The sequence below is a fragment of the Scyliorhinus canicula genome, chromosome 28 (genome assembly GCF_902713615.1).
Source record: "Scyliorhinus canicula chromosome 28, sScyCan1.1, whole genome shotgun sequence".
In the NCBI taxonomy this organism is placed as follows: domain Eukaryota; kingdom Metazoa; phylum Chordata; class Chondrichthyes; order Carcharhiniformes; family Scyliorhinidae; genus Scyliorhinus; species Scyliorhinus canicula.
The window spans coordinates 4,585,251-4,610,616 of NC_052173.1; the positions used below are offsets into that span (position 1 = coordinate 4,585,251).

Consider the following 25,366-nt stretch of genomic DNA (forward strand, 5'->3'; position numbering starts at 1 on the left):
GGCGAGTTGGGGTTACGGGGATAGGGTGGAGATGTGGGCTTGGGTAGGGTGCTCTTTCCAAGGGCCGGTGCAGACCCGATGGGCCGAATGGCCTCCTTCTGCACTGTAAATTCTAAGATTCTATGAATGGGGGAAGATCTTGGACACGTTGAGCAGTGAGCTAGCTGAGGTGAAAAGGGAAATTTGCATTCGGAGTTGTAGATAGACTTTTTTGGCTGAAAAAAATTACAATCTTCTAGATCAAAAAGGGGACTATTTAAAGTTCCAGAATATCGTGGGAGGAATAAAGATACCAGAAAGCTAAAATTGAGGCAGAGTACATACAGGGAAATAAACGAGAAGGGAAAAAATAAAATGCCGGGAATGAGGGAATATGAAGAGAGAATCTCAAGCATATTAAGCACAGAATTGTACAAGTATCAGTAAACAGGAGATCAGCTAATTAAAATGTGGGCCTCCCTCACAACTTGGTAGTGGGGGTGTTTTCAACAGAACAGGAGAACAGAAGAAGGTTTGATGAAGGCGATAGGACAGAGAACTTAATGAGACAGCTCGATATTCACTCTTCAGAATAGATGAGTTAGGTGGTCGAAAGAAATAAAGGGACACGAGAACACGGCAGGTACATGGGATTAGGATGGCTCATGGAAGAGGATAAACATCACATTAGATGAACCATATTGTGATTTCTATTTTGCTGTGTAATTCTATGCAATGGGGTTGAAATAAAAAAAAAATTTTTTTTAATGGGCAATGGGCAAAACCACTCCCCATTTCCCTCGTCAACCATTCCCCTCGTCTCCCAAGACGATTTTCTACCCCCTGCATCTCGAAAGGGCAAAGACAGACAGAAGTCAGGGCAACTTGAGGGACGGGAGAGAATTGCTTTTGATACAGTTAACAATTTAGGTTTCAAACAGAAAGCACCACGTGAGAAGGACAAAAGCATTAAAAGCAAGAGGCTGACAACCGACTCCCATGGTCAACCAGCAGCACAAGGTCACAAATGGAAGTTCTTTTAACTAAAGAGAAACAGCTTAATGGACATGCACAGAATATGCCACAACTGCTAAACACCAACGAGGTTCTTCACATGGAGAGAGGGAAATCAATTCAAAGCACCATTGGCTGGGCATACCTGGCACAGTAGTGGTGATGGCGGCATTGGCTAACGACACAGTGAAGGGTTCGCTTAAAGGGGAAGGGACCAATGGAACACCTGCAGAACCTGAAAACAAGGGAGTGAAAATTTTTCTGAAAAGTACTTCGAAAAAGCAGAGATGTAACATTAAAGCATTTATTAGATTAACTTCTGCAGTGTACAAACAAGATGCACAACGTATACAGGTACCAGGCCCCTTATCTGACATCCAAAAATCCTGAAGGACCCGAATATTGGCTACATTCAAAGCTGGCGTCTGGGTAGCAATTTGAATAAAACCGTTTTATTCTTTATTTTATGTACGATAAGTAGATGTTAGGCATGGGACCCAAAATCCATAAAATTCCGAAACTCGGCACACGCCCAGTACGGAGCTTCCCAGAAACAAGATCTGGTACCTTTTTTCAGGATTTCATTCCTTCTTTTGGCATTTGACAAGTTTTCTTTTTAAAAACATTAAAACCGTTGCCTTCCATACCATTTCCTAGCAAAGAAAGGAAGTCAAACTACAGCAATTGTGCCATTTTACCTATCGATTCGCGTTTTGAATAAATAATAATGACAGACAGACGGGAAGAAAAGTTAGGCAAAATACAGGATCAGAGTTACTGCCACACCCCGATCACTCGAACTCAGCATGTGAATTCCGCTTTCTCAGGTCACACACAGTAAATCCTCACAGACAGTTCTGCGAGCTTCATCAACAGCTTATATTGCTATAGCATCTTGTTACACCGTAGATCTTGTACGGCTGCTCGAGAAGTTTCAAGAAAGACAGGACGTTTCGAAAGTGAGAGATAGAAAGGTAGAGAGGTTTGGGGAGAGAAAACTCCAGTTAGAAAATAGGTGGCAGAATGCTTTGGGACTGAATGAAGAGCACCAGAACGAATGCAAAGGCGGCAAGAGAGTGAGGAGGGCCATGGGGGACAAGCTGGAGCTGGAGGCTGCAAAGGTAGTGTCGGACGAGACTCTGGAAAATATGCAAATGGAGTCAATGGATTCTGAATTTGACCCATTGTTAGGCAAGGAGCCAATGAAGGTCACCAAAAGCGAATGTTATTAGGTGAGAAAGTCTTATTGTGGAACAGACGGTGGCTGCAGACGAGTTGGAGTTTGTGTGGAGTGGAGCTCAGGGGCATTGGAGACGTTTAAGTCAGGAAGCAAAGAGAAGGGGTCACAGCGAGGGAACTAGTACATGCGATGGCAGTCAATGGCAGAGGTGGAAGTATATGCTTAATAACGGATAGGAGGTGGGATTTGAGATTTAGCACAGGATTGAGGAGGAGAACAAGGCCGCACATTGGGGATGGAGTTCGGGGCAAGGGCACTGAATTCTGGCACAAGTCAAATCAGGTAAATTTAGTTTTCCAAATATTCTCAGCAGCCTGACATCAAAGGCGACTGTACAAGTGGTGGTAGCAGAGAGAGGAGGTGAGCAATTCAAAATGATCCCAGCCCATATAAATCCACATAAAACATACAAATGGATAGCTAGAATTCTGTGAAACCAGTTTTGAAATGGATGCACTTGTCAATGCACTGCATCATCCAAGAACTTTCCAGAGGAATGCAGTAGAGAGAGAGTTCTTACATCTCGAAGGCTTGTAGATGGTGTAACAGCACCAACACCCAAATGAAGCAACTGATTGGGCAGAGCCTGGGCTGTTCCCAGTCACTCGAATGCCCCAAGGTTTATATTAATATGACACACAAATCGAACGATGAACAAATTTCAATAAATGCAACAAAGAAAAACAGCAAACTATGTCCTAACTTGCCAGTATAACGAATAAAAACCCACCTTTCTTTCTTTAAAAAAGCTGTGACTTTCCAAATATTGCCCAGTGACTTCCCATTCCAGTCGCTACAGACTGCGGCAATGGCCGATGCAGTCAGCAAAAGCAGCTGACAACCCAGTGTCCGTGAAGCTGACAAGGCCCAACTCCTGTGACTACTCCACCACATGAAACTTGAATAATGAGTCAGGAGAATAATAAAACAGAAAATGCCCAAAATACTGAGCAGGTCAGGCAGCATCTTTGGAGACAGAAACAGAGTTAACCGTTCAGTTCTGTGACCTCGGACAAGAGGTTTCAGATCTAAAATCTGAACAATTTGTGTCTCCCTAGATGCTGCGCATTCACAGCATTTTCTGTTTTTTAAAAATTTCACATTTGCGGCGTTCGGAACATTTTGTTTTTGCGTTGTAATGAGGCGCGAGGCCATGCACCAAGTACAATTAGGAGATGAGCAAATCTGTCATTTTCAATTTATGTTAGCGCCAATTCTGAAACTACTAGGAGGTAATAATAATCATCTTTATCGTCACAAGTAGGCTTACATTAACACTGCAGTGAAGTTACCGTGAAAAGCCCCTCGTCACCACAGCCTGTTCGGATACATAGAACATAGAACAGTACAGCACAGAACAGGCCCTTCGGCCCTCGATGTTGTGCCGAGCAATGATCACCCTACTCAAATCCACGTATCCACCCTATACCCGTAACCCAATAACCCCCCCCTTAACCTTACTTTTTAGGACACTACGGGCAATTTAGCCTGGCCAATCCACCTAACCCGCACATCTTTGGACTGTGGGAGGAAACCGGAGCACCCGGAGGAAACTCACGCACACACGGGGAGGACGTGCAGACTCCGCACAGACAGTGACCCAGACGGGAATCGAACCTGGGACCCTGGAGCTGTGAAGCATTGATGCTAACCACCATGCTACCGTGAGGCCCATCAATTTGAGCAAGGCAATGATGCAGTGACTCAAGAGAAGCAATTGTTTTTCCCAATAAGAAGCGGGAGATATTAGAAAACTGGGGTGTACTGAAATTTTCCATTTGGGTAGTCAACAGCAAATTGTCTTATAGCATCCTGATGATGTGGAGATGCCGGCATTGAACTGGGGTGAGCACAGTAAGAAGTCTTACAACACCAGGTTAAAGTCCAACAGTTTTGTTTCAATCACTAGCTTTCAGAGTGCAGCTCCTTCATCACTCATCTGAAGAAGGAGCTACACTCCGAAAGCTCGTGATTCCAAACAAATCTGTTGGACTTTAACATGGTGTTGTGAGACTTCTTACTGTACAGCATCCTGATGGAGCACAGTTAAAATGCAGAGGATAATTGAACCAAGGTGTCCAAAATTCTATGATTAACCTAGGACAAAAGTTTGGCACAACATCGTGGGCCGAAGGGCCTGTTCTGTGCTGTATTTCTCTAAAATCTAAAAGGTGCAGAGATGTAATCTAGTCCCCGTTTTAAAGTTATACATTCTGGCTAGGTCCATAGGTCCACAATTACAATGGATTGGCTTGCGGTAACTCATCACATTTTAATTGCACCCGCCTGCCATTGTCAACAATGCAGTGTCGCCATGGTTGAGGGAAGGATACAATTGGATCCTGACAAGGTTAATGTAGGCAATTTCAATTCTAAATAAAGCCCAAGGCAGAGTTGACAGTGAATGCACGATTTAGATTATAAACATGAAGAGCTGTTAAGCAGTGTCAAAGGGAAAGCCAAACCTTTGGGCGACAGGGAACTATTTGGGACATCTGATCGGGCAGAGCTGAGGAATGCCAAATGGACGAAGGAGTCAAAGTTGAGAGCTGTTAATTATACCAGAGAGATAAGAAGTTGACTTTGTGGAATTAAAATAAACAAGTCTCACAACACCAGGTTAAAATCCAACAGGTTGATTTGGAATCACGAGCTTTCGGAGCGTAGCTCATTCGTCAGGTGAGTGATGAAGGAGCTACCCTCCGAAAGCTAGTGATTCCAAATAAACCCGTTGGCCATTAACCTGGTATTGTAAGACTTCTTACTGTGCCCACCCCAGTCCAACGTCGGCATCGCCACATCAGAAAATAAACAAGATTTTGATTGCTTTATCAAAGTGTTTGATAAAATGATTCAGCCGTTACAACGCAAAGGGACAGAACATTTTGAGCAAAGCAGATGACCTGGAGATGTTGATGCGCACAAAGTCGAATCATCAGCAAAAGAATAGAGCTGTATGGAGCAGCAAGTGACAAAGAGAACAACCGGAACACGGAAGACAAAACCTCCAACATCAGGAAAATTACTCAGCAGGCTGCAAAGTGACCATTTTAATTCTTAAAAATGCCTTCTTGAAAATAAATTGTTCATAGGATGTGAACACCGCTGGCATTTATTTGCCATTCTTGGTGCCAAGTTTGAGAGGGTGATGATAGATACTCCCACAATGCCATAGATAGAAGGATCCAGGATTTTGACCCAGCAATGATCAAATATATTTTTTAAATGATTCTCAACCTAGAACAGAAAATTAAAAGTTTGACCGATAACTAGGTGGTTGGTTTGGATGGGGTGAGGAAATCAGGTGACAGTATTTCAATTTAAAAGGAGGAGGGGGGAAATTAGGTGAAACAGTGTTAATTTAAAAGGACAATGGCGACAACATCATTATTCATTAGTCTATAATGGGGCAACTTATTGAACTTTTTGAAAATCTATATAGTGGCGTACTCTGTAACTGGAAGCGTAAATCAATAAGGTTAGTCAAGCAAGATTGTTCCTTTTGAAATCTATACTGACTGGAGGACTAAACTTGCAGAATGGGTAAGTGATTGGCAAGTTAAATTCAGATAAATGTGACCATGTACATTTTGGGAGATGGAACACGGAGACCACTTATTACTTGGAAGGTGCATGTCCAGGTAAGGTGGAGGAACAAGTGGATTGGAGAACAGCTGCACCAACCACAAAGTTGCGCCACAGGTTAGCGAGGCCATAAGAAAGGAAACCAAGCACTAGGCTTTATTTCCTTGAATACTGCAAGAAGCTCTGGTCACCATATTATACAAAAGGATGGAGAAGATGCAGACAAGGATGATCCCAGGAATGTGTGAGCATTGTGAGGAATGTAGAAATTAATATAAATTAGATTTCATATTTGTGGCAGTAATGTCATTTAAAAAAACCCTGGTTTAAAATACAGACAGGCAATATGCCTGCTAAAGCTGTAATTAAGGAGTCGTAAAAGGCGAGGTCATAATTAATTCCAACCATTTGGTTAGAGAGGGGGATATTGTTATGATTGCTGGAGATTCCCTGGAGAGTAGATAATTAGAGGGGTTGTATTTGCTCCAGCTGAGGTCATGTGACATCTTAGTGGGATAGAAATTATGTAATTAATGGGAGAAGCCAAGTCTGTCTGTAGCTTTACCGTTTGCCAGCGGATTGGAGTCTGACCAGATAGAGGAAGGATTTTAAGTTGAACAGCAGTTTTGCCAAATGCTGCTAGGTTGAGCAGAAGTGTACTGAATCTGCTCTTGAAAGGATCTCTCTCCCAAAATGTCTCTACACAGCTGAGTAAATAAATAAAGTTAACAGAACAGGTTTACAAGTGGCATTTGAACTGTACTGAGTTGCTTAACTGGAGTTTTATAGAATTTACAGTACGGAAGGAGGCCATTCGGCCCATCGAGTCTGCACCGGCTCTTGGAAAGAGCACCCTACCCAAGGTCCACACCTCCACCCAATCCCCATAACCCAGTAACCCCACCCAACACTACGGGCAATTTTGGACACTATGGGCAATTTAGCATGGCCAATCCACCTAACCCGCACCTCTTTGGACTGCGGGAGGAAACCGGAGCACCCGGAGGAAACCCACGCACACACGGGGAGGATGTGCAGACTCCGCACAGACAGTGAACCAAGCAGGGAATCGAACCTGTGACCCTGGAGCTGTGAAGCAATTGTGCTAACCACAATGCTACCGTGCTGCCAGTTAGTAGCAAGTAGAATAAAGTTTAAGTGTTCCCTAGTGTTTAAGAACTGCTAACTGACAATTGTAAAGCCATTTTCCTTGATGTTAATTCAGTGTTTAAAATAAAGATACCTATTGGTCAGAATCATCACTCCTGGGGCAAACTCAGTTAAAAAAAAAAACATTTTTTGGGGTTTTGGTCTGGTAACTTAACAAATGTTGGCGCCTGGTCCGGTATCCTAACAGCATTCATAATGAGGAAAAAATCGACAGGCTGGGTCTCTGATCCCTAGGGAAAAGGCTGAGGGGTGACCTCACAAGAGGTGTTAAAATTCTGAAAGGTTTTTGATGGAGAGGATCCAGAGAGAAGGTTTTCTCTTGTGGTGAAGAGAATCGCCAGAGATCATCAACATCAGATAATCGCCAAGAAATCCAATCGGGAATTCAGGAGAAACTTCTTCACCCAGAGAGTGTGGAGAATGTGGATCTCACTCCCACAGGGAGGAAGATTAATAATAAAGATGTATTTCAGAGGACGCTGGACAGGCATAACGAGGGAGAAGGGAATAGTGGGTTGTGATGGGAGATTCAGAAGTAAAATGGGAAGAGTCACAAGGTGAGCACAAACACTGGCATAGACTGGTTGGGCTGAACACCACATGATATATTCATCATGCCATCAACATAATTCATAAATAGTTGCTCGCTGTTTTTGAACAAAATACAGCACTTTACATTGAAGAATCAGTGCTAATGTGCATTGATTATTTTTTGGTTTAGGAGCAGCTGAGGATTTGCAATAGAAGTCAAGAGTCAGCCTCAGGCCATCATTGGACACCTGAACTGCTGTCATTAATTCCCTGCTAGAGTTTGCAATAACGACAGCACAGATTAACTAATAGCCCATCACATTAAAATATTCAAAACAAAAAGTATAAGTGATGTAACTGGAAGAGCAGCGAGGTAATGGATCTCTGTTTCAAGATCTACACCCCTGGGACCAGAACAGAAAAGTAAGAGTGCATACTGGTGGTCCATGCTGCAACATTAGCGCCTTTCAATTTGATGGCCACCTAGAATTGAGAAACAATTTGCTGTCGAAGGCAGCTACCGCGTTTGGGGGAGTGTGTCCAGCACACGATCTTCCTCTGCCAGGGGAGGAGGCAGCAACCTCCAGCAAAGACGTGACAACAGCGATGTGTGCACACGTGCAGTCACTCAACACATGATGAGTAGTCAGCAGCCAGGACAGTTAGAGAAGCCCCAACCAGTAATCAACAGGAGAAGAGGTAGTGGGAGAAGACGACAGTGCTGGTACAGTAGTTCAAAGAGTTCATACAGCATTGCGGCATAATTTCTACTCTTCCTGCAATATTTCTGCATTAACACAAACTTTAAAAGCAAAGTATGCTAGCACAGTCTATTCTGCTTCCATTCTTGGGAACTGGGTTTCTCCTTTCCTCCCATCCCAAAGCTAGCAACATTATCCCTTCAACAAAAAGGCATGTCCCAGTCCAGCTCCTTTCTGCTGTAAGTGCTTGGTAGCCAGCTGGCCATGAACCAGACGCTGCAGGCTAGCAGCTGGGTGACTGCACACATTGCTGTCAGTCACGGTCCCAGAGTTCTGTTGTCCATTTTGATGCCTGCGCCAGTTTACTCCGCTCTTTTCCACATTAGGTGCTGCAAAGCCTACCGTTTCCTCCAAGCACTGCTCTCGAGCAAGCAGACAATTCCCAACTAATGTTCCCAGATTTCCCAGGCCAAACGGGTCCTCAGAATTTTCCAATTAAGTTACTGTTAGATCTTTTGCAATCTAATCAGATGTTAATGCCACTGAGCTAGACAGAAAAGCAGACTGCATCTGGAGTGAAAAAACACATGAGCGGCGTGGGGACTAGTCACAGAATCTATCTTGTTGAGACATTTTGAACAGCAGCTATAAAACAGGACACTGCACTTCAAGAGGATATATCAGTCCTGGAGAGGGATTCAGTGCAGATTCACCAGAATGATACCGGAAATAAAGGGTTAAATTAGGACAATTTGCATAGACTAGGGATCCGCCGCCGCAGGAGATTTCCATTGAGTTTTGGCAGGAACGGACGATCGTGGCTGCATACAGGGCTGGAAAATCCCACCCTAGATTTACATTTCCATGATTATAGAAGATGGAAGAGATGATCTTTGTGCTGTGCTAAAGATTACTAAAGGAATTGATGGGGTTGATAGAGAGCAACTAATTCTCTCTGGTGGGAGAATCCATTACAAGGGAGCAGAACCTTGAAAATCGAGCTGGGCTGTTCAGGGGTAATGCCACGAGGCACTCCTTCACACAAGGGATCGTGGAAATTGGAACTTTCCTGAAAAAGCTGGTGCTCAACTGAATATTTCAAAACCAAAAGAGATTGATTTGGGTAATGGTGTATGGTTACAGATCCAAAGTGAGTAAATGGAGTTAAGATATAGATCAGCCATTTTCTAATGAAAGGCAGAAGACTCTGAGGCTAAAAGGCTGACTCCCATTCCTATACTCCATTCGTAATTGCCTTTGAGAAGATGGCAGCAAGCCTACTTGAGAACCACTGCATTCCATGTGAAGGTGCACAAAGGCATGAAAGAGGTTGAAGTTTTTTTGTGTGCAAAGTTTGGCAAGACAACGGCTTGAGCAGTCATGGGGTGGAGGGCTCACGTAGGATTGCGGTTAATGGCAACCTGAAGGTAACGTCTCATGTTGGGAAGGGTGGCGATTCGAGCATCCCGCCTTTGAAGGGGCCTTGCATGCAGGATAAAGCATTGACACCCTTGCATCGGGTCAGTCAAGGCAGGAGGGCAAACTGGTCACTTAGATTACACAGCTTCCAACCACTGGTAGTTCAAGTGCTGCTTAACTGCACCCAGTGACCAGGTCTACATAGATTACAAATGCTGTAAAAATTCAGACAGGCTTTATTCACTTCGAGTTATTTAATATTTACAGTGGAAGGTAACGATTTATGAGGTCACAGGTACGCACACTTCTAAGATTATTTAAGTGCAAAATCTATTATTTTACTGTACAATCAGCCCATATAAAAGATATTGGTGCAAACAATTGCACTTATCCAGCAGGCCCTCCAGCTCCATTTCTCCCGTTTTTTCCAGTTCACAGTGGCCTTCACTGGATCACTGAACGCAGGGATTTGTTAAATTAGTCTACATGGAAATATCAAGTATTACCTGATCACATCCAACTATTTATTTCTCCTGGAGGTCAAATGCGATCATAAAGACACCGGATTCCAAACTTTTCTTGACGACACCCAGCTTTACCCCACCAACTCACTGAACTATCCATAGAATCCCTACAGTGCAGAAGGCCATTCAGCCACTGACCCTCCAAAATAGCAGCGTACCTAGGCGCACTCCCCCGTCCTACCCCCATAATCTCACCTAACCTGCACATCTTTGGCCTGTGGGAGGAAACCGGAGCACCCGAAGGAAACCCACGCAGGCAAAGGGAGAGCGTGCAGACTCCGCACAGACAGTGACCCAAGGCCGGAATCGAACCCGGGCCATTGGCGGTGTGAGACAGCAGTGTCACCATGCCTTCATCACTTCGCATTGTGATTGGTTACCCAACATCCAGTACTGAATGACCAGACATTTTAACCATTTAAATATTGGGAAAGTGGCAGCCATTGTTTTCCATTCCCGAACAAACGCCAAGCTATCCACCAACTCCATCCAACCCTCTTGCTAGCAACTAAGGAGCAGTCTGGACCAGACCGGTTGAAACTTGTGTTATTTTTTAATGCAGAGATGAGCTTACAATCACAATTCCATGAATCACCAAGCTATTTCAACCTCCATAATATTGCCCAATTTCTGCCTTGCCTCACTCTTCCTTTACTGAAATCCTCATCAATGCCTTGGTGACCTTTTGAGTCGACTATTCTGGCATACTCTTGGCCAACCTCACAAGGCCATCATCCATCAACTTGAGGTCCTGCAAAACGCTGTTGCCTCGGTCTTAATATCCCGTTCACCCGCCAGCTTTGTGCTCTCTTGACCTACACTGGCTCCTGTTTTAAGCAGCAGCTCAATTGAAATTTTTTCAAATCCCTCAAGAGGCCTGGGTCCTCTCCATCTCAGTAATGTCCTCGAGCCTTAGCCCTACAACCCTCAGATATCTGCACTCCTCTAATTCTAGTCTCCCGAGCATACACAATTTCCAAACTCGCCCTACCATTTGGAGCTGCGCGTTCAGTTGCTTAGCCCCAATATCCCCGAATTCCCTCCCGAAACCTCTCTGCCTCTTCTGCCTCCCTTACCTCCTTCAAGATGTTCCTAAAAATCTACCTCTTTGACCAAGCTTTTGGTCACCTGATATAATATCTCCTGATGTGGCTCAGGGTCAGATTTTGTTTTGCTATGCCGGTGAAGCATCTTGGGAAGCTCTGTTACATTAAAGATGCATATAAATACAAATTGTTGAGTTGCTTCTATGCCATTACTGTTTTGCAGATTACAAGAAATGGTTGCCCTTTTTCACAATTCCGCACCTGTCTTTTCAGGCTTGGGGGAAAGCAGCAGTTCATGATTCCTATATCAAATGTCTTGGATTTTTTTTAAAAAAAAGTTGTGTCTCAATTTAGGAGAAGGAATCAGCATCACTGAATGTATGCCCAAGTCATGGTGCAACTTGGAGGTAATGATGTTCCCACGCACCCACTGCTCTGGTCCTTCGCAGTGGCAAACGTCATGGGTTTGAGGGGTGCTGTTGAAGAAACCTTCCAGAGTTGCTCCAGTGCAACCTGCAACTATTACAAATTGCACCCACAGTGCATGCGCTGGTGATGGAGAGAGCAAATGAAAGGATACATTGTGTCAGCAGGCTGTCCCTGCCATGATTGTCCATCCAGGAGATCGCACTGTAGAAATCTGCCTGCAATTTAGAACGGGGATGATTTTGGCAGGTACTGCCGAAATCATCACCTGAAGTAGTTGCGACGTAAATGCACCATTAACGTAATTCTACCAGTACCTGGTGTGAATGCGCCTGTGACTGAAGGAGATGTTGTTCCCAGCCTGAGATCGCTCAGCTCCTTTGGCAGACCTGAGGGCATGTTACTCATTGCAGGCGCACTTGGAGCTGAAAGAGGAACCTACAAAGAAAAGAAACTTTAGAACATAACCCTACATGTGTCATTACTAACATGGCAACAAGAGGGAGGAGAAAAAGCACATTTGATTTCAGGCAGAATGAGTTCAAGGCTCACTTGTACTAGTTTTGTTGCCTCCTGAAAAATAATAAATGGGTGCTGATTCAGTTAATTAACTGACCAAATAGATTTCACACCTAGAAATCATCCAAAAAAGCCGGTTATAGAAACCATTACTGCCAGATATCATGTTGATACCATAGGCAGAACAGGGAAGATCTCATTCCACTTTGTTCTTATGTCCATACTTTGGTCTTATTCCTGCAGGATTAGGGCTGTTCCTTGCTTGATGCGCAGAGCATCGCATTTTGCGCCTTGGCACCATTTTGAGCGCAGAATGTTATTGCACATTTCATACATCGTTTTTGACAGAAAAGCATCGTATTCTGAAGGGGAGAACCGTCTATGGCGACAGTATCGCCTGGATCAACAACTTGACGGCACCAAAATGAAGCAGCCCTTTGCCTTCAAACCTCCATTCTGTTAAGACAACTAAACTAAACACTTGCCAGCAATTCAGTGCCCCTTTCCAAATGCAGTACAGGAGGGCAACCTTGGCAAAGTCAAACGTCATCTGCTGTGCTGGCAGGACAGACATACTCAATCAACTCCCACTGATACTGTACCACTGCATCAGTCTGAACAGCAACTCACAAATGGCTTATCGTGCAACACTCCCATAGGATCAGAAGGCGTCAGCTTTGATACCCTTCTCTGCTGCGTGAGCTACTCTCACCTATTCCCCCCATTTTCAAACAGTCAGCCCATATTCAACAGTCCAGGGTCATACACAAAGAATGGCCACTTGGGCCGAGTACATAGAACATAGAACAGTACAGCACAGAACAGGCCCTTCGGCCCTCAATGTTGTGCCGAGCCATGATCACCCTACTCAAACCCATGTATCCACCCTATACCCATAACCCAACAACCCCCCCCCTTAACCTTACTTTTTTTAGGACACTCCGGGCAATTTAGCCTGGCCAATCCACCTAACCCGCACATCTTTGGACTGTGGGAGGAAACCGGAGCACCCGGAGGAAACCCACGCACACAGGGGGAGGACGTGCAGACTCCACACAGACAGTGACCCAGCCGGGAATCGAACCAGGGACCCTGGAGCTGTGAAGCATTTATGCTAACCACTATGCTACCATGCTGCCCCCCATGCTACCCTGCTGCCCCTAGAGTACTCGACTACATCAATGTCCCCACTGCTGTAAGGCTCCAGGCGACGAGATCACCCATCACTCCATACCAAAATGCTCAGAGAATCCGAGGACAATACAGGGTCGAAACGAGCAGCTGCACGTAGAAAGAACCGACTTGCATTTTACAACTCACTTTTCACAGCCTCAAGACTTTACAGGCACCTTTGAAGTGCAGTCACCATTAACTGTTCATGAATGAAGTAGCCAATTTGTGTGCAGCAGTATCACTCTAATAGCAATGTGATAATGGCTAGATAAATCTATTGCAGTGACGTGGATTGATGGACAAACGACAGCTATTGTTCTTCCTTCAATAATGCCATGGGAGCATTTAACTCCACACGGGGGCCTCAGTTTAGCATCTACTTTGAAAGATGGCATGACTGACAAAATGTAGTACTCTTTATTCCTTTGTACTGCACTGAGAATTTTCAGCCAGGAGGTTCATCATTGTACATATACTCAATACTCAAGGAGGGGACATACCAGTACTTCATTGAACAGTCTTGAAGACAGTTTAATAACATTTCGGACAAACTCCAACTCATTTTGTACTCTTTTTAACCCCTTCCACAGATGCACAACTCGTCTCCCACGGCATTAAACATCTCTCACTGCTTGACCTAATCCCCAACCCACTCTGAACACACTACAGTATAAATGAGCTGCTCATTTACTACTATATACAAACCCTACCGCGCACTTCTCTCAAACGTTTGGGAGATAATAAATTACACTGAAGTGCACTGACAAATTACATCGGCAAATGCAGCAGCCGTTTTGCGCACACAAACAGCAACTGGATGAGTAACCAATTGAAATGGTAGTGGATTGGGGAAGAACGATGATCACATCAGTTGAAATGCTCCCGCTGTTAAAAATACCTTGCATTTATATAGCGCCTTTCATGTCTACATAGCCTAAAGCATGTCAGACCCAATGAAGTGATTTTGAAAGGTTGTCACTGTTGTAATGTCGGGGAATATAGCAGCCAATTTGCGCACAGCACGATCCCACACACAGCAATGTGACAACTCGCTGATGCAGAGGAATAAAACTGACCAAGGCAAAAGAGAGAACTCTTTCTAGTCTTCTTCAAAGTAGTGCCATGGGAATTTTTACACTCACCCAAGGAGCAGATTGTGTTTAGCTTTGCATCTGAAAGACGGCACCTCAGACAGCGCAGCACTCTGCGCTGGAATGTCAGGTTTGATTTTTATGCCAGAGTCCCGGAGTGGGACTTGAACCTTCGACTCTGAGGCAGCAGTGCCACTAGCTGAACCAATGGACAAGGCAGATAGGGCCATGGTTTAAATGGGTCAAAGCCAAACATACTTGGGAACACAACAACAGACTACAAAAAGACCCATTTGAAGGATAATGATGAAATTGCCAAAAGTTACCAGAGAAAGGTAACCCATAAAATTGCCAGCTTAATTTAACTTGCTTTAACGCAGAGACATTAAACATCAGATATGAGCAGAGGCACATTGCTTCCATGACTTACCAAAGGACTAGAAGGCAAGCTAGTTCGGAGAACAGGTGACAACTTTCTCTCCGTTAGATGATTATGGATCGGTATCCGGTGCAGATAGCCATAGCCAATCCCACAGCCCAAGCTGGAAAACAAAAGAAACAAGTGTTTCGACCACATTAACGACGGCCTCGTTAATTTGCTAGCACAGGAGGCAGCCTTTTGGCTCTTTTGAGCCTGCTCCGCCTGTCAATAAGATCGTGGCGGATTGGCTGTGGTCTCAACTCCACTCTCCTGTCTTCTAAACTCGATCTGGAGATGCCAGCGTTGGACTGGGGTGGGCACAGTAAGAAGTCTCACAACACCAGGTTAAAGTCCAACAGGTTTGTTTTAAATCACTAGCTTTCGGAGCACAGCTCCTTCCTCATTGTTCATTCATCCAATACGGAGCATGCCCAAAAGACTCGAAATACAGTTTTCGGCATCCAAACTTGCACTAAACCGTGGATGCTTTTTCGAAAATAAATCGGAACAATTCACATTTGGCACAACTGGGGAAACACTTCCAACTCAGCAGACTGCCCAATTCCAGATCCACACTGGAAACATGGCCGGAATTCTCCAGCCACTCACTCGGGGGGGGGCGCGCAGAGGAGAGAAAGAAGCAGAGACTCCTGTCACCAAGGAACACGTGACCGGGTTGGCCAGAAAACCCATCCCACATCTGCAGCATGTGCTTAATGTTGCAAATATAGGAACAGATATGCACAGGCCAATCAGTATAGTTGGAAGATGTGTTGAGTGGCACACTGGGGCGATTGGCTATCAACACTTGCATAGTTGGGGCATGGTCGCACAGTGGTTAGCACAGTTGCTTCACAGCCCCAGGTTCGATTCCCGCTTGGGTCACTGTCTGTGCAGAGTCTGCACGTTCTCCCAGTGTCTGCGTGGGTTTCCTCCGGGTGCTCCGGTTTCTTCCCACAGTCCAAAGATGTGCAGGTTAGGTGGATTGGCCATGATAAATTGCCCTTAAGTGTCCAAAAAGGCTAGGTGGGGTTACTGGGTTACGGGGATAGGGTGGAGATGTGGGCTTGAGGAGGATACTCTTTCCAAGGGCCAGTGCAGACTCGATGGGCCGAATGGCCTCCTTCTGCACTGTAAATTCTATGATTCTATGATACTATAAATGCAATATAAAGACAGTCCAAGATGCCCCAAAGCAAGCAGCTGCTATACTGGTTACATTTCTGTACAGGTGACCATGGAACAGCACAAGGATAATCCAAGCGCAGAACTAGGTGGAGCAAACCAATTCTGACTTGCATGGAATTGTAGAAAATTTTGGACCAGATAATAATTAAAAGGAACTCCCAAACAACCCTTTCCTCATGGTCAATTCAGTATTTTCTAAAAACCGCCATGCCAATCTCCCTTGCCCGTCCTGCAAAGTATTTATTTAGATAATGATCCAATTCCCTTTTGAATCTGCCTCCACCACACTCTCGGGCAGTCCATTCCTGATCACCCATCCCCCCCCCCAAAATCTACTTCAATGTGACTGTAACAAACTCCTTGCTCTGGGTATTTTTATTTCATAGTTTAGAACATAGAACATACAGTGCAGAAGGAGGCCATTCGGCCCATCAAATCTGCACCGACCCACTTAAGCCCTCACTTCCACCCTATCCCCCGAACCCAATAACCCCATCTAACCTTTTTGGACACCAAGGACAATTTAACGTGGCCAATCCACCTAACCTGCACGTCTTTCAGGACTTGTGGGAGGAAACCGGAGCACCCGGAGGAAACCCACGCAGACACGGGGAGAACGTGCAGACTCCGCACAGACAGTGACCCGAGCCGGGAATCGAACCTGGGACCCTGGCGCTGTGAAGCAACTGTGCTAGCCACGTGTGCTACCGTGCTGTTTAAATTCGAAGATTGGACAGTGGTCTTTCAAATAAAGGATTAGATAGGCGAGGGAAGACCGGGAGACACATGGTTCCACAAGCAGAAAACTAGGTCAAATATCAGTCAGTTTCTCTTCTTCAAAAAGGGTCAGGAGTGTCTGGAATAAGTGCCTCATGCAGAACGGGATTCACTTCAAGCACAATTTCCTACCTACAGCTAATATTGCAGCCTACATAGGACAGGTGTGGGCATTCGGCAGGATGTCTCATGGCTATTGATCACCTCAGACCCGTTCTTATTCAGGGGTCAGATTTCTCACCCCTCACGCCGCCCACCATAAACCCCAATATTGGACAATGACGTTTTTTGCCTCTTCTGGGAGATTGTGTGGTCAGTGGTAGGGCAAGGAGAGGCATCAGAATGATCAATCGCATCATGATGTGATGGGACTGGCTTGATGGGAGTAGGTGGATATTTACCTGTCTGCCAATTTGATACATTGCTGATGTTTCGTATCAGCTACTCTATCGGAGCCGTCAGCGCATGTACACTAATCACAGCTGAACCGCAGCCTTTGGCTGTAGAGTGGCACTCGCAATCAGAACGGAAAGATACAGGCTGCACGTCACAAAATTTTAAAAAACGACTGAACAAGTCTCAACATGACTTGCATTCTGAGCATTTGTTCTGAAGTTACTGTTTGAGGTAACCAGAAGAGAAAAGAGTTTCAAAAAAAAAAATCATAAAAGCAAATACATGAGGGCATGTAATAATAAAATGGCCTATTATTTTGGTTACACCTCCAATAAATTAAAAAACACCCTAAGATGATCAAATCCCATTGAACCCTTTGCGAAACAGAGGTTTTGTGCTCTGGAATTCTCTGCTGGACCAGATACGATGCTTCAGAAGGCGTTTACACGGACATGTTACACTGGCGTTTTTTTTTAAAAAGGTAAATCTGACCCTGTCGTACCTGCCCTCTCCACCCCATGCACTGTTAGGCGTGATAATCACCTCCCTACAATTGTCTGTGTCAGTGTTGTACACATAGATCTTTAGTGGTTTTCCGTTGTGGGATTCGATCAAAGAGAACAAGTCTTCAGACTGGAACAGAAAGAAAACAGAAAGTGAGTAAGTCACAGAAAATGGGGAAATCAGTGCTCCAGTTCATTTCATCCCCGATGTATTCATTAACCAGGAATCACAATAATTGAACCGCTTTTCCCCTTAGCCCCAACACATTTCATAGAATTTACAGTGCAGAAGGAGGCCATTCAGTCCATCAAGTCAGCACCAGCCATTAGAAAGAGCTCACTACTGAAGCCCACACCTCCACCCTATCGCCATAACCCAATAACCCCACCTAACCTTTTTTGGACACTAACGGGACAATTTAGCATGGCCACTCCACCCAACCTGCACATCCTTGGACTGTGGGAGGAAACCGGAGCACCCGGAGGAAACCCACGCTGACATGGGGAGAAAGTCCAAATTCCGCAGACAGTGGCCCAAGCCGGGAATTGAACCTGGGACCCCAGAGCTGTGAGGCCACAGTGCTAACCACTGTGCTACCGTGCCGCCCATTTGCACCGGGAACAAAAAGCAGCCATTTGGTTTGAGCAAGAAATGCTCAATAATTGTTTCACACATTGGATAATGGGATAGTTTGACAACTGTAGGGTTACATGGGCCATTGCCAAACCATGCATGGTGCAAGCAGCAGAGGCAAGTAAGGAGAGAACAAGCCAAAAAACACACTCTTTGTCAAAGTCATCGGACTCTAAACGTTAGCTCTTTTCTCTCCCTACAGATGCTGCCAGACCTGCTGAGATTTTCCAGCATTTTCTCTTTTAGTTCAGATTCCAGCATCCGCAGTGATTTGCTTTTGCCCCTTCATAATGCACAAAGCCATTTGGGAGCGTGGGGCAGCACAGTGGTTAGCACTGCTGCTTCACAGCGCCAGGGTCCCAGGTTCGACTCCCGGCTTGGGTCACTGTCTGTGCGGAGTCTGCACATTCTCTCCGTGTCTGCCTGGGTTTCCTCCGGGTGCTCCGGTTTCCTCCCACAAGTCCCGACAGACGTGCTGTTAGGTGATTTGGACAGTCTGAATTCTCCCTCAGTGTACCTGAACAGGCGACTGGGGGATTTTCACAGTAACTTCATTGCAGTGTTAATGTGAGCCTACTTGTGACAATAATAAAGATCATCTTGATTAATTCTAATTAATTAATGGCCTAACACGCAGAGACTACAGGAATAAAAAGACAAATTGTTCACAACTGAATTCTGGCAGAGAAACTGAATAAGGTGTACTAAGCAACTAACTTGCAAATCAGAGACTTTCAATAGCTCGTCTGGCAGCATCTGTGGAGAGAGAAATTGTTACTGTTCCAGGTTAGTGACCTTTACATTCGAATCAACTTTGCAGACGGTCACAGATACTGTCAGACCTGCAGAGCATTTTGGTGTTTATTTCAGGTTACCAATACTCGTTGCCTTTTGCTTTTGTACTTTCAAGCTTTTAATACTTGCTCCCGACAACCTCTGCTGAGCAAGGAATACATTTCTGCACTCCAGAGGCTACAGACACTGGATTCCAAAAATGGATCGTCAGTTTACATATATAAATTCAATAATCCCCCCCAAGAGGAAAAGGAAACAGCAGCTACCTCACGGAGAATGGCTTCAGCTCCAATTATGTAGTCGGTGTATGGCCTCAGTCCAGCCAGTGCGGCAGGGGAATTGAGTTCCACTTCCTGCAAACAAAAGCCAGAATAGATTTAAATCCAAACAGACAGAGACAGTGAGGAACTCTTACAAACCCTCACCCAAGTTATGAAATTGTCACAAGAGAATTCACATTTATTTTTAGAAATTGCCCATTAAAAGAACAAAGAAAAGTACAGGAACAGGCCCTTCGGCCCTCCAAGCCTGTGCCGACCATGCTGCCCGTCTAAACTAAAATCTCTGCACTTCCTGGGTCCGTATCCCTCCATTCCCATCCGATTCGTGTATTTGTCAAGATGTCCCTCAAATGTCACTATTGTCCCAGCTTCCACCACCTCCTCCGGCAGCAAGTTCCAGACACCCACTAGCATCTGTGCAAAAAACGTGCCTCGTACATCTCCTCTAAACCTATGCCCCCTAGTAATTGTCCCCTCTATCCTGGGAAAAAGTCTGACTATCCACTCCATCTATGCCCCTCAATTTTGTAGACCTCTATCAGGTCGCCCCTCAACCTCCGTCGTTCCAGTGAGAACAAACCAAGTTTATCCAACCTCTCCTCATAGCTAATGCCCTCCATACCAGGCAACATCCTGGTAAATCTCTTCTGCACCCTCTCTAAAGCCTCCACATCCTTCTGGTAGTGTGGCGACCAGAATTGAACACTATACTGCCAAGTGTGGCCTAACGAATGTTCTATACAGCTGCAACATGACTTGCCAATTTTTATACTCAATGCCCCGGCCAATGAAGGCAAGCATGCCGTATGCCTTCTTGACTACCTTCTCCACCTGTGTTGCCACTTTCAGTGACCTGTGGACCTGCACACCCATATCCCTGTCTGTCAATACTCTTAATATTTCTGCCATTTACTGTATTTCCCACCTGTATTAGACCAAAATGCATTGCCTCACATTTTTCTGGATTAAACTCCATCTGCCATCTCTCCGCCCAAGTCTCCAACTGATCTATATCCTGCTGTATCCTCAGACGGTCCTCATTCCACCAATCTTTGTGTCGCCCGCAAACTTACTAATCAGACCAGTTACATTTTCCTCCAAACCATTTACATATACAACAAAATTATCCCCTCTTGGTACATGACCAAATAGCGGTTCCTCACAAGTAAACATGGCCTGCATCAACCAGCTATCTGGCAAGAGGCCAGAGAGAGCAGCACAGTTCAGCTCAATCTTGCCCTCACCAGGAGATTCTACACATGTGAACTTCCGAGCATGGACTGGGATCCTAACTTGTATTACCCCTGCCCAGTCCAGCATCTAATTATAGTGCATGCACCTCCGGCCTGGCAGGTATCAGCGGAGATCAGGAATCAAACTTGCTACCTTGCAATCTATATCGGATCTGGTAAGGAGCGAGGCACTGCAGGAATTTTTTATTTATTTTTTTTTTTTTTAAAAGAGGGAATGGGTTCAATTTCTATAACCAGGCAGCACGGTGGCGCAGTGGTTAGCACTGCTGCCTCACGGCGCCGAGGTCCCAGGTTCGATCCCGGCTCTGGGTCACTGTCCGTGTGGAGTTTGCATATTCTCCCAGTGTTTGCGTGGGTTTCGCCCCCACAACCCAAAGATGCGCAGGCTAGGTGGATTGGCCATGCTAAATTGCCCCTTAATTGGAAAAAATGAATTGGGCACTCAATTTATTTTTATTTTTTTAATTTAAAAAAATTTCTATAACCAGCCAGTTTTAGAGAGACTACACTACAAGCCATCTCGAAAGTGAGATTACCCAGTCATTACACCCAACCAGCCACTCAATTATAGACATCAGTGAGCGACTAATGCCAATCCAAGCAGAAATGCAGTCACTATGATTATTCAGGCAAATGTCACCATCTTCAAAGATTATGAGAGAATTAGATTACATAAGCACACCTTCTAGAAAAACAGACACCTGTATTAGTGCGAGACAGTGGCAGATATTGCAGCCAGAACAACAGCAAGGCTCGTGACATTTGCTGTTATTTATACACAATGGGTCCAACTTCAGGCAAAGCGCAGATGGTTAGACATGCGCATCCAGACGTTGCTGCCCAGGCTGCGTTGCTCCACCACAAGCTTGGTAGAAATGACATCCGTCAGCCTCGCCATTGAAAAGCACTGAATAAGGGGGGGGGGGTTGTTGGGTTACGGGTATAGGGTGGATACGTGGGTTTGAGTAGGGTGATCATGGCTCGGCACAACATCGAGGGCCGAAGGGCCTGTTCTGTGCTGTAATGTTCTATGTAAGGCACGAATTGAGGCCCTTGCACAGCAGACTCAAACTAAAAGCTCACCATGGAAAGTCAAGCCTTGTCCATTCCAGTCCAAGCATAGTTAACAGCGTGAGAAGCGTTAATTACTATCAGTTAACCTCACTGGCTGGGAGATATTGCAAATGTGGAGTCACTTTCTTTCAGGTTTTAATTACTGGAGATTTTTTTTAAATGTACGTAATTTTAAAGTAGACGTGTTTGTTTCTAAAAAAGCTTTTCTTTCAGCTCTTTCTCCTCTCTATTCATCCAATCTCTCCTACCCTCTTTCTGTACAATTTGATTCTGAACTCACCCACTCCTTGCACTATTAATTCCAATATTCTTCAATCTGATCACTCGGAACTACAACAGTTCCTTATCCTGTTCACTCAGGTCCAGAGGGCTAGATTCCTCTTGTTGCGACGTTTGTCAGCTCATACTTCAACAACTTGCCACACAAAATATTTTTTTAAAGTTAAATATGCAAGGACGGGCAGCACGGTGGCGCAGTGGGTTAGCCCTGCTGCCTCACGGCGCCGAGGTCCCAGGTTCGATCCCGGCTCCGGGTCACTGTCCGTGTGGAGTTTGCACATTCTCCCCATGTTTGCATGGGTTTCGCCCCCACAACCCAAAGATGCGCAGGCTAGGTGGATTGGCCATGCTAAATTGCCCCTTAATTGGAAAAAATGAATTGGGCACTCTAAATTTATTTTTAAAAATTTTTTTTAAATATGCAAGGACAAGCCTAGCCAACAGCAAGTGCTTTTAGATGTCCAGTCAAGGCAAATGATGGTCCCGTAGGTCAAAGCAGAATTGCAGCTTTGCTGCCATGACTTCTTTTCAACAATAGGTGGCACAGTGGCCCAGAGGATTCAAGTCAAACTTGCCACCCCACCACGACAGATGGTGAAATTTCAATTCAATAACAATCTGGAATTAAAAGTCTAATGATGACCATGAAACCATTGTCGATCGCCGTAGAAACCCATCTGGTTCATTGATGCCCTTTAGGGAAGGAAATCTGCCGTCCTTACCGGATCTGGCCTACATGTGACTCCAGTCCCACAGCAATGCGGTTGATTCTTAATTTCCCTCTGAACAGGGGCAATTCAGGGCGATACCCACATCCCATAAATGAATTTTCTAAAAGTTGGGAGGGAGCAGTTCTCCTTGGAGGAGAGGTTAGAAAGTTGAGGAGATTTGATTGAGGTGTCCAAAGTCTTGAGGGGTCGATTGAGAAAAACTGTTCTCATTGGTGGAGGGATCAAATCTGTACATCCTGAGAATATGATTGGTTCAATGAGGACAGTTGAGAAGGAATTGGGTTATCTGAAAAGGTAATATGCAGGGGAGTGACACAAGGTAAATTGTTCCTTCAGAGCGATGGTGCAGACACAATGTGCCAACTGTCCTCCTTCTCAGCATTAAACTGCAGTGTCTCTCTTTCAAATCAGGTGAATGATCAGGTAATTTGCACCCTAGCCACCACCAAAACTGCTCTAATTATTGCGGCTGGGAGCATTCAGCCTCTGCCCCACACAATAGCCAAGAAGGAAGACGCATCTCCGACAGACATCAACAGTCCAGGTACATAGAACATAGAACAGTACAGCACAGAACAGGCCCTTCGGCCCTCGATGTTGTGCCGAGCCATGATCCCCCTACTCAAACCCACGTATCCACCCTATACCCGTAACCCAACAACCCCCCCTTAACCTTACTTTTTAGGACACTACGGGCAATTTAGCATGACCAATCCACCTAACCCGCACATCTTTGGACTGTGGGAGGAAACCGGAGCACCCGGAGGAAACCCACGCACACAGGGGGAGGACGTGCAGACTCCACACAGACAGTGACCCAGCCGGGAATCGAACCTGGGACCCTGGAGCTGTGAAGCATTGATGCTAACCACCATGCTACCCTGCTACCCTGCATGCCCCAAGACATCATCAAACCACATACTGATGTACCAACACTGCATTCTCCCACCAGTTACAGCTTGGTCAGCCGTGGCTCAGTTGGTAGCATTCGTTGAAGTCAGAAGGGTCGCGATTTAGGTCCCACTCCAGGACTTGAGCAGAAAAATCAAGATCGACACGGCAGTGCAATACTGAGGGAGTTCTTTCGGATGAGATGTTAAGTCCACCTGAGAGAGCAGAGATTAAACTATGGACTATTTCAAAGCAAAAATAGGGGTGTTGTCGCCGATGTCCTGGCCAATATTAACCCCTCAAAAACTTCATTTATTTAAAAATAATTCTGCTGGTTATCACATTGCTGTCTGTTGGAGCTTGGTGTATGGAACTTGGCTGCCACACTTCCGACATTATAACTCAAAAGTACTTCATTTGACTGGAAAGCACTTTATGAGTCCGATGGTTTTGAAAGGCACTATATAATGGGATCAAATATCTTCTTGGAAGAGGCGTAGGCCGACGAGATAAGTATTCTGATTCTAGCTCTTCACAATTCCGAACGATAGAAAGCAGTACCAAGCTAGCCAGGTGATTTCATGTCTTGCTCCATCAATGGGGACAAGTAACTAGCCACCTGAATGTACAGAAAGATCAGCCTGCAGATTTCCCCCTTAGACAGAGGGGTGTTATTACCAGAGTCTAGTATGTGGGTTTGCAGGTGCCACCTGGGCTCTCTGCCCATCAGTCGACAAGCCTACAGGGGCAGACTTTCCTGACTGAACATAGAACATAGAACGATACAGCGCAGTACAGGCCCTTCGGCCCTCGATGTTGCACCGACATGGAAAAAAAAACTAAAGGCCATCTAACCTACACTATGCCCTTATCATCCATATGCTTATCCAATAAATTTTTTAATGCCCTCAATGTTGGCGAGTTCACTACTGTTGCAGGTAGGGCATTCCACGGCCTCACCACTCTTTGCGTAAAAAACCCACCTCTGACCTCTGTCCTATATCTATTACCCCTCAATTTAAGGCTATGTCCCCTCGTGCTAGCCACCTCCATCCGCGGGAGAAGGCTCTCGCTGTCCACCCTATCTAACCCTCTGATCATTTTGTATGCCTCTATTAAGTCACCTCTAAACCTTCTCTCTAACGAAAACAACCTCAAGTCCATCAGCCTTTCCTCATAAGATTTTCCCTCCATACCAGGCAACATCCTGGTAAATCTCCTCTGCACCCATTCCAAAGCTTCCACGTCCTTCCTATAATGAGGCGACCAGAACTGTACGCAATACTCCAAATGCGGCCGTACTAGAGTTTTGTACAACTGCAACATGACCTCATGGCTCCGGAACTCAATCCCTCTACCAATAAAGGCCAACACACCATAGGCCTTCTTCACAACCCTATCAACCTGGGTGGCAACTTTCAGGGATCTATGTACATGGACACCGAGATCCCTCTGCTCATCCACACTACCAAGAATTTTACCATCAGCCAAATATTCCGCATTCCTGTTATTCTTTCCAAAGTGAATCACCTCACACTTCTCCACATTAAACTCCATTTGCCACCTCTCAGCCCAGCTCTGCAGCTTATCTATGTCCCTCTGTGACCTGCAACATCCTTCCGCACTGTCTACAACTCCACCGACTTTAGTGTCGTCTGCAAATTTACTCACCCATCCTTCTGCGCCCTCCTCTAGGTCATTTATAACAATGACAAACAGCAACGG

At 45.3% G+C, this 25,366-nt stretch overlaps 1 protein-coding gene across 2 annotated transcripts in view; it reads right to left on the reverse strand.

Annotated features, from left to right (window-relative positions):
* Window positions 1-25,366, reverse strand: part of LOC119958123 (Golgi reassembly-stacking protein 2-like) — a 55,435-nt gene that overhangs the window by 14,564 nt on the left and 15,505 nt on the right. The window contains exons 4-9 of one of the 2 annotated variants that reach the window (XM_038786379.1): window positions 19,399-19,485; window positions 19,055-19,093; window positions 17,703-17,833; window positions 14,849-14,960; window positions 11,953-12,073; window positions 1,139-1,228 (exon numbers count right to left, since the gene is read on the reverse strand). In XM_038786379.1, the coding sequence (XP_038642307.1) occupies window positions 1,139-1,228; window positions 11,953-12,073; window positions 14,849-14,960; window positions 17,703-17,833; window positions 19,055-19,093; window positions 19,399-19,485 (580 nt within the window). The remainder of the gene's footprint in view (window positions 1-1,138; window positions 1,229-11,952; window positions 12,074-14,848; window positions 14,961-17,702; window positions 17,834-19,054; window positions 19,094-19,398; window positions 19,486-25,366) is intronic. The other variant, XM_038786380.1, reaches the window with a different exon arrangement.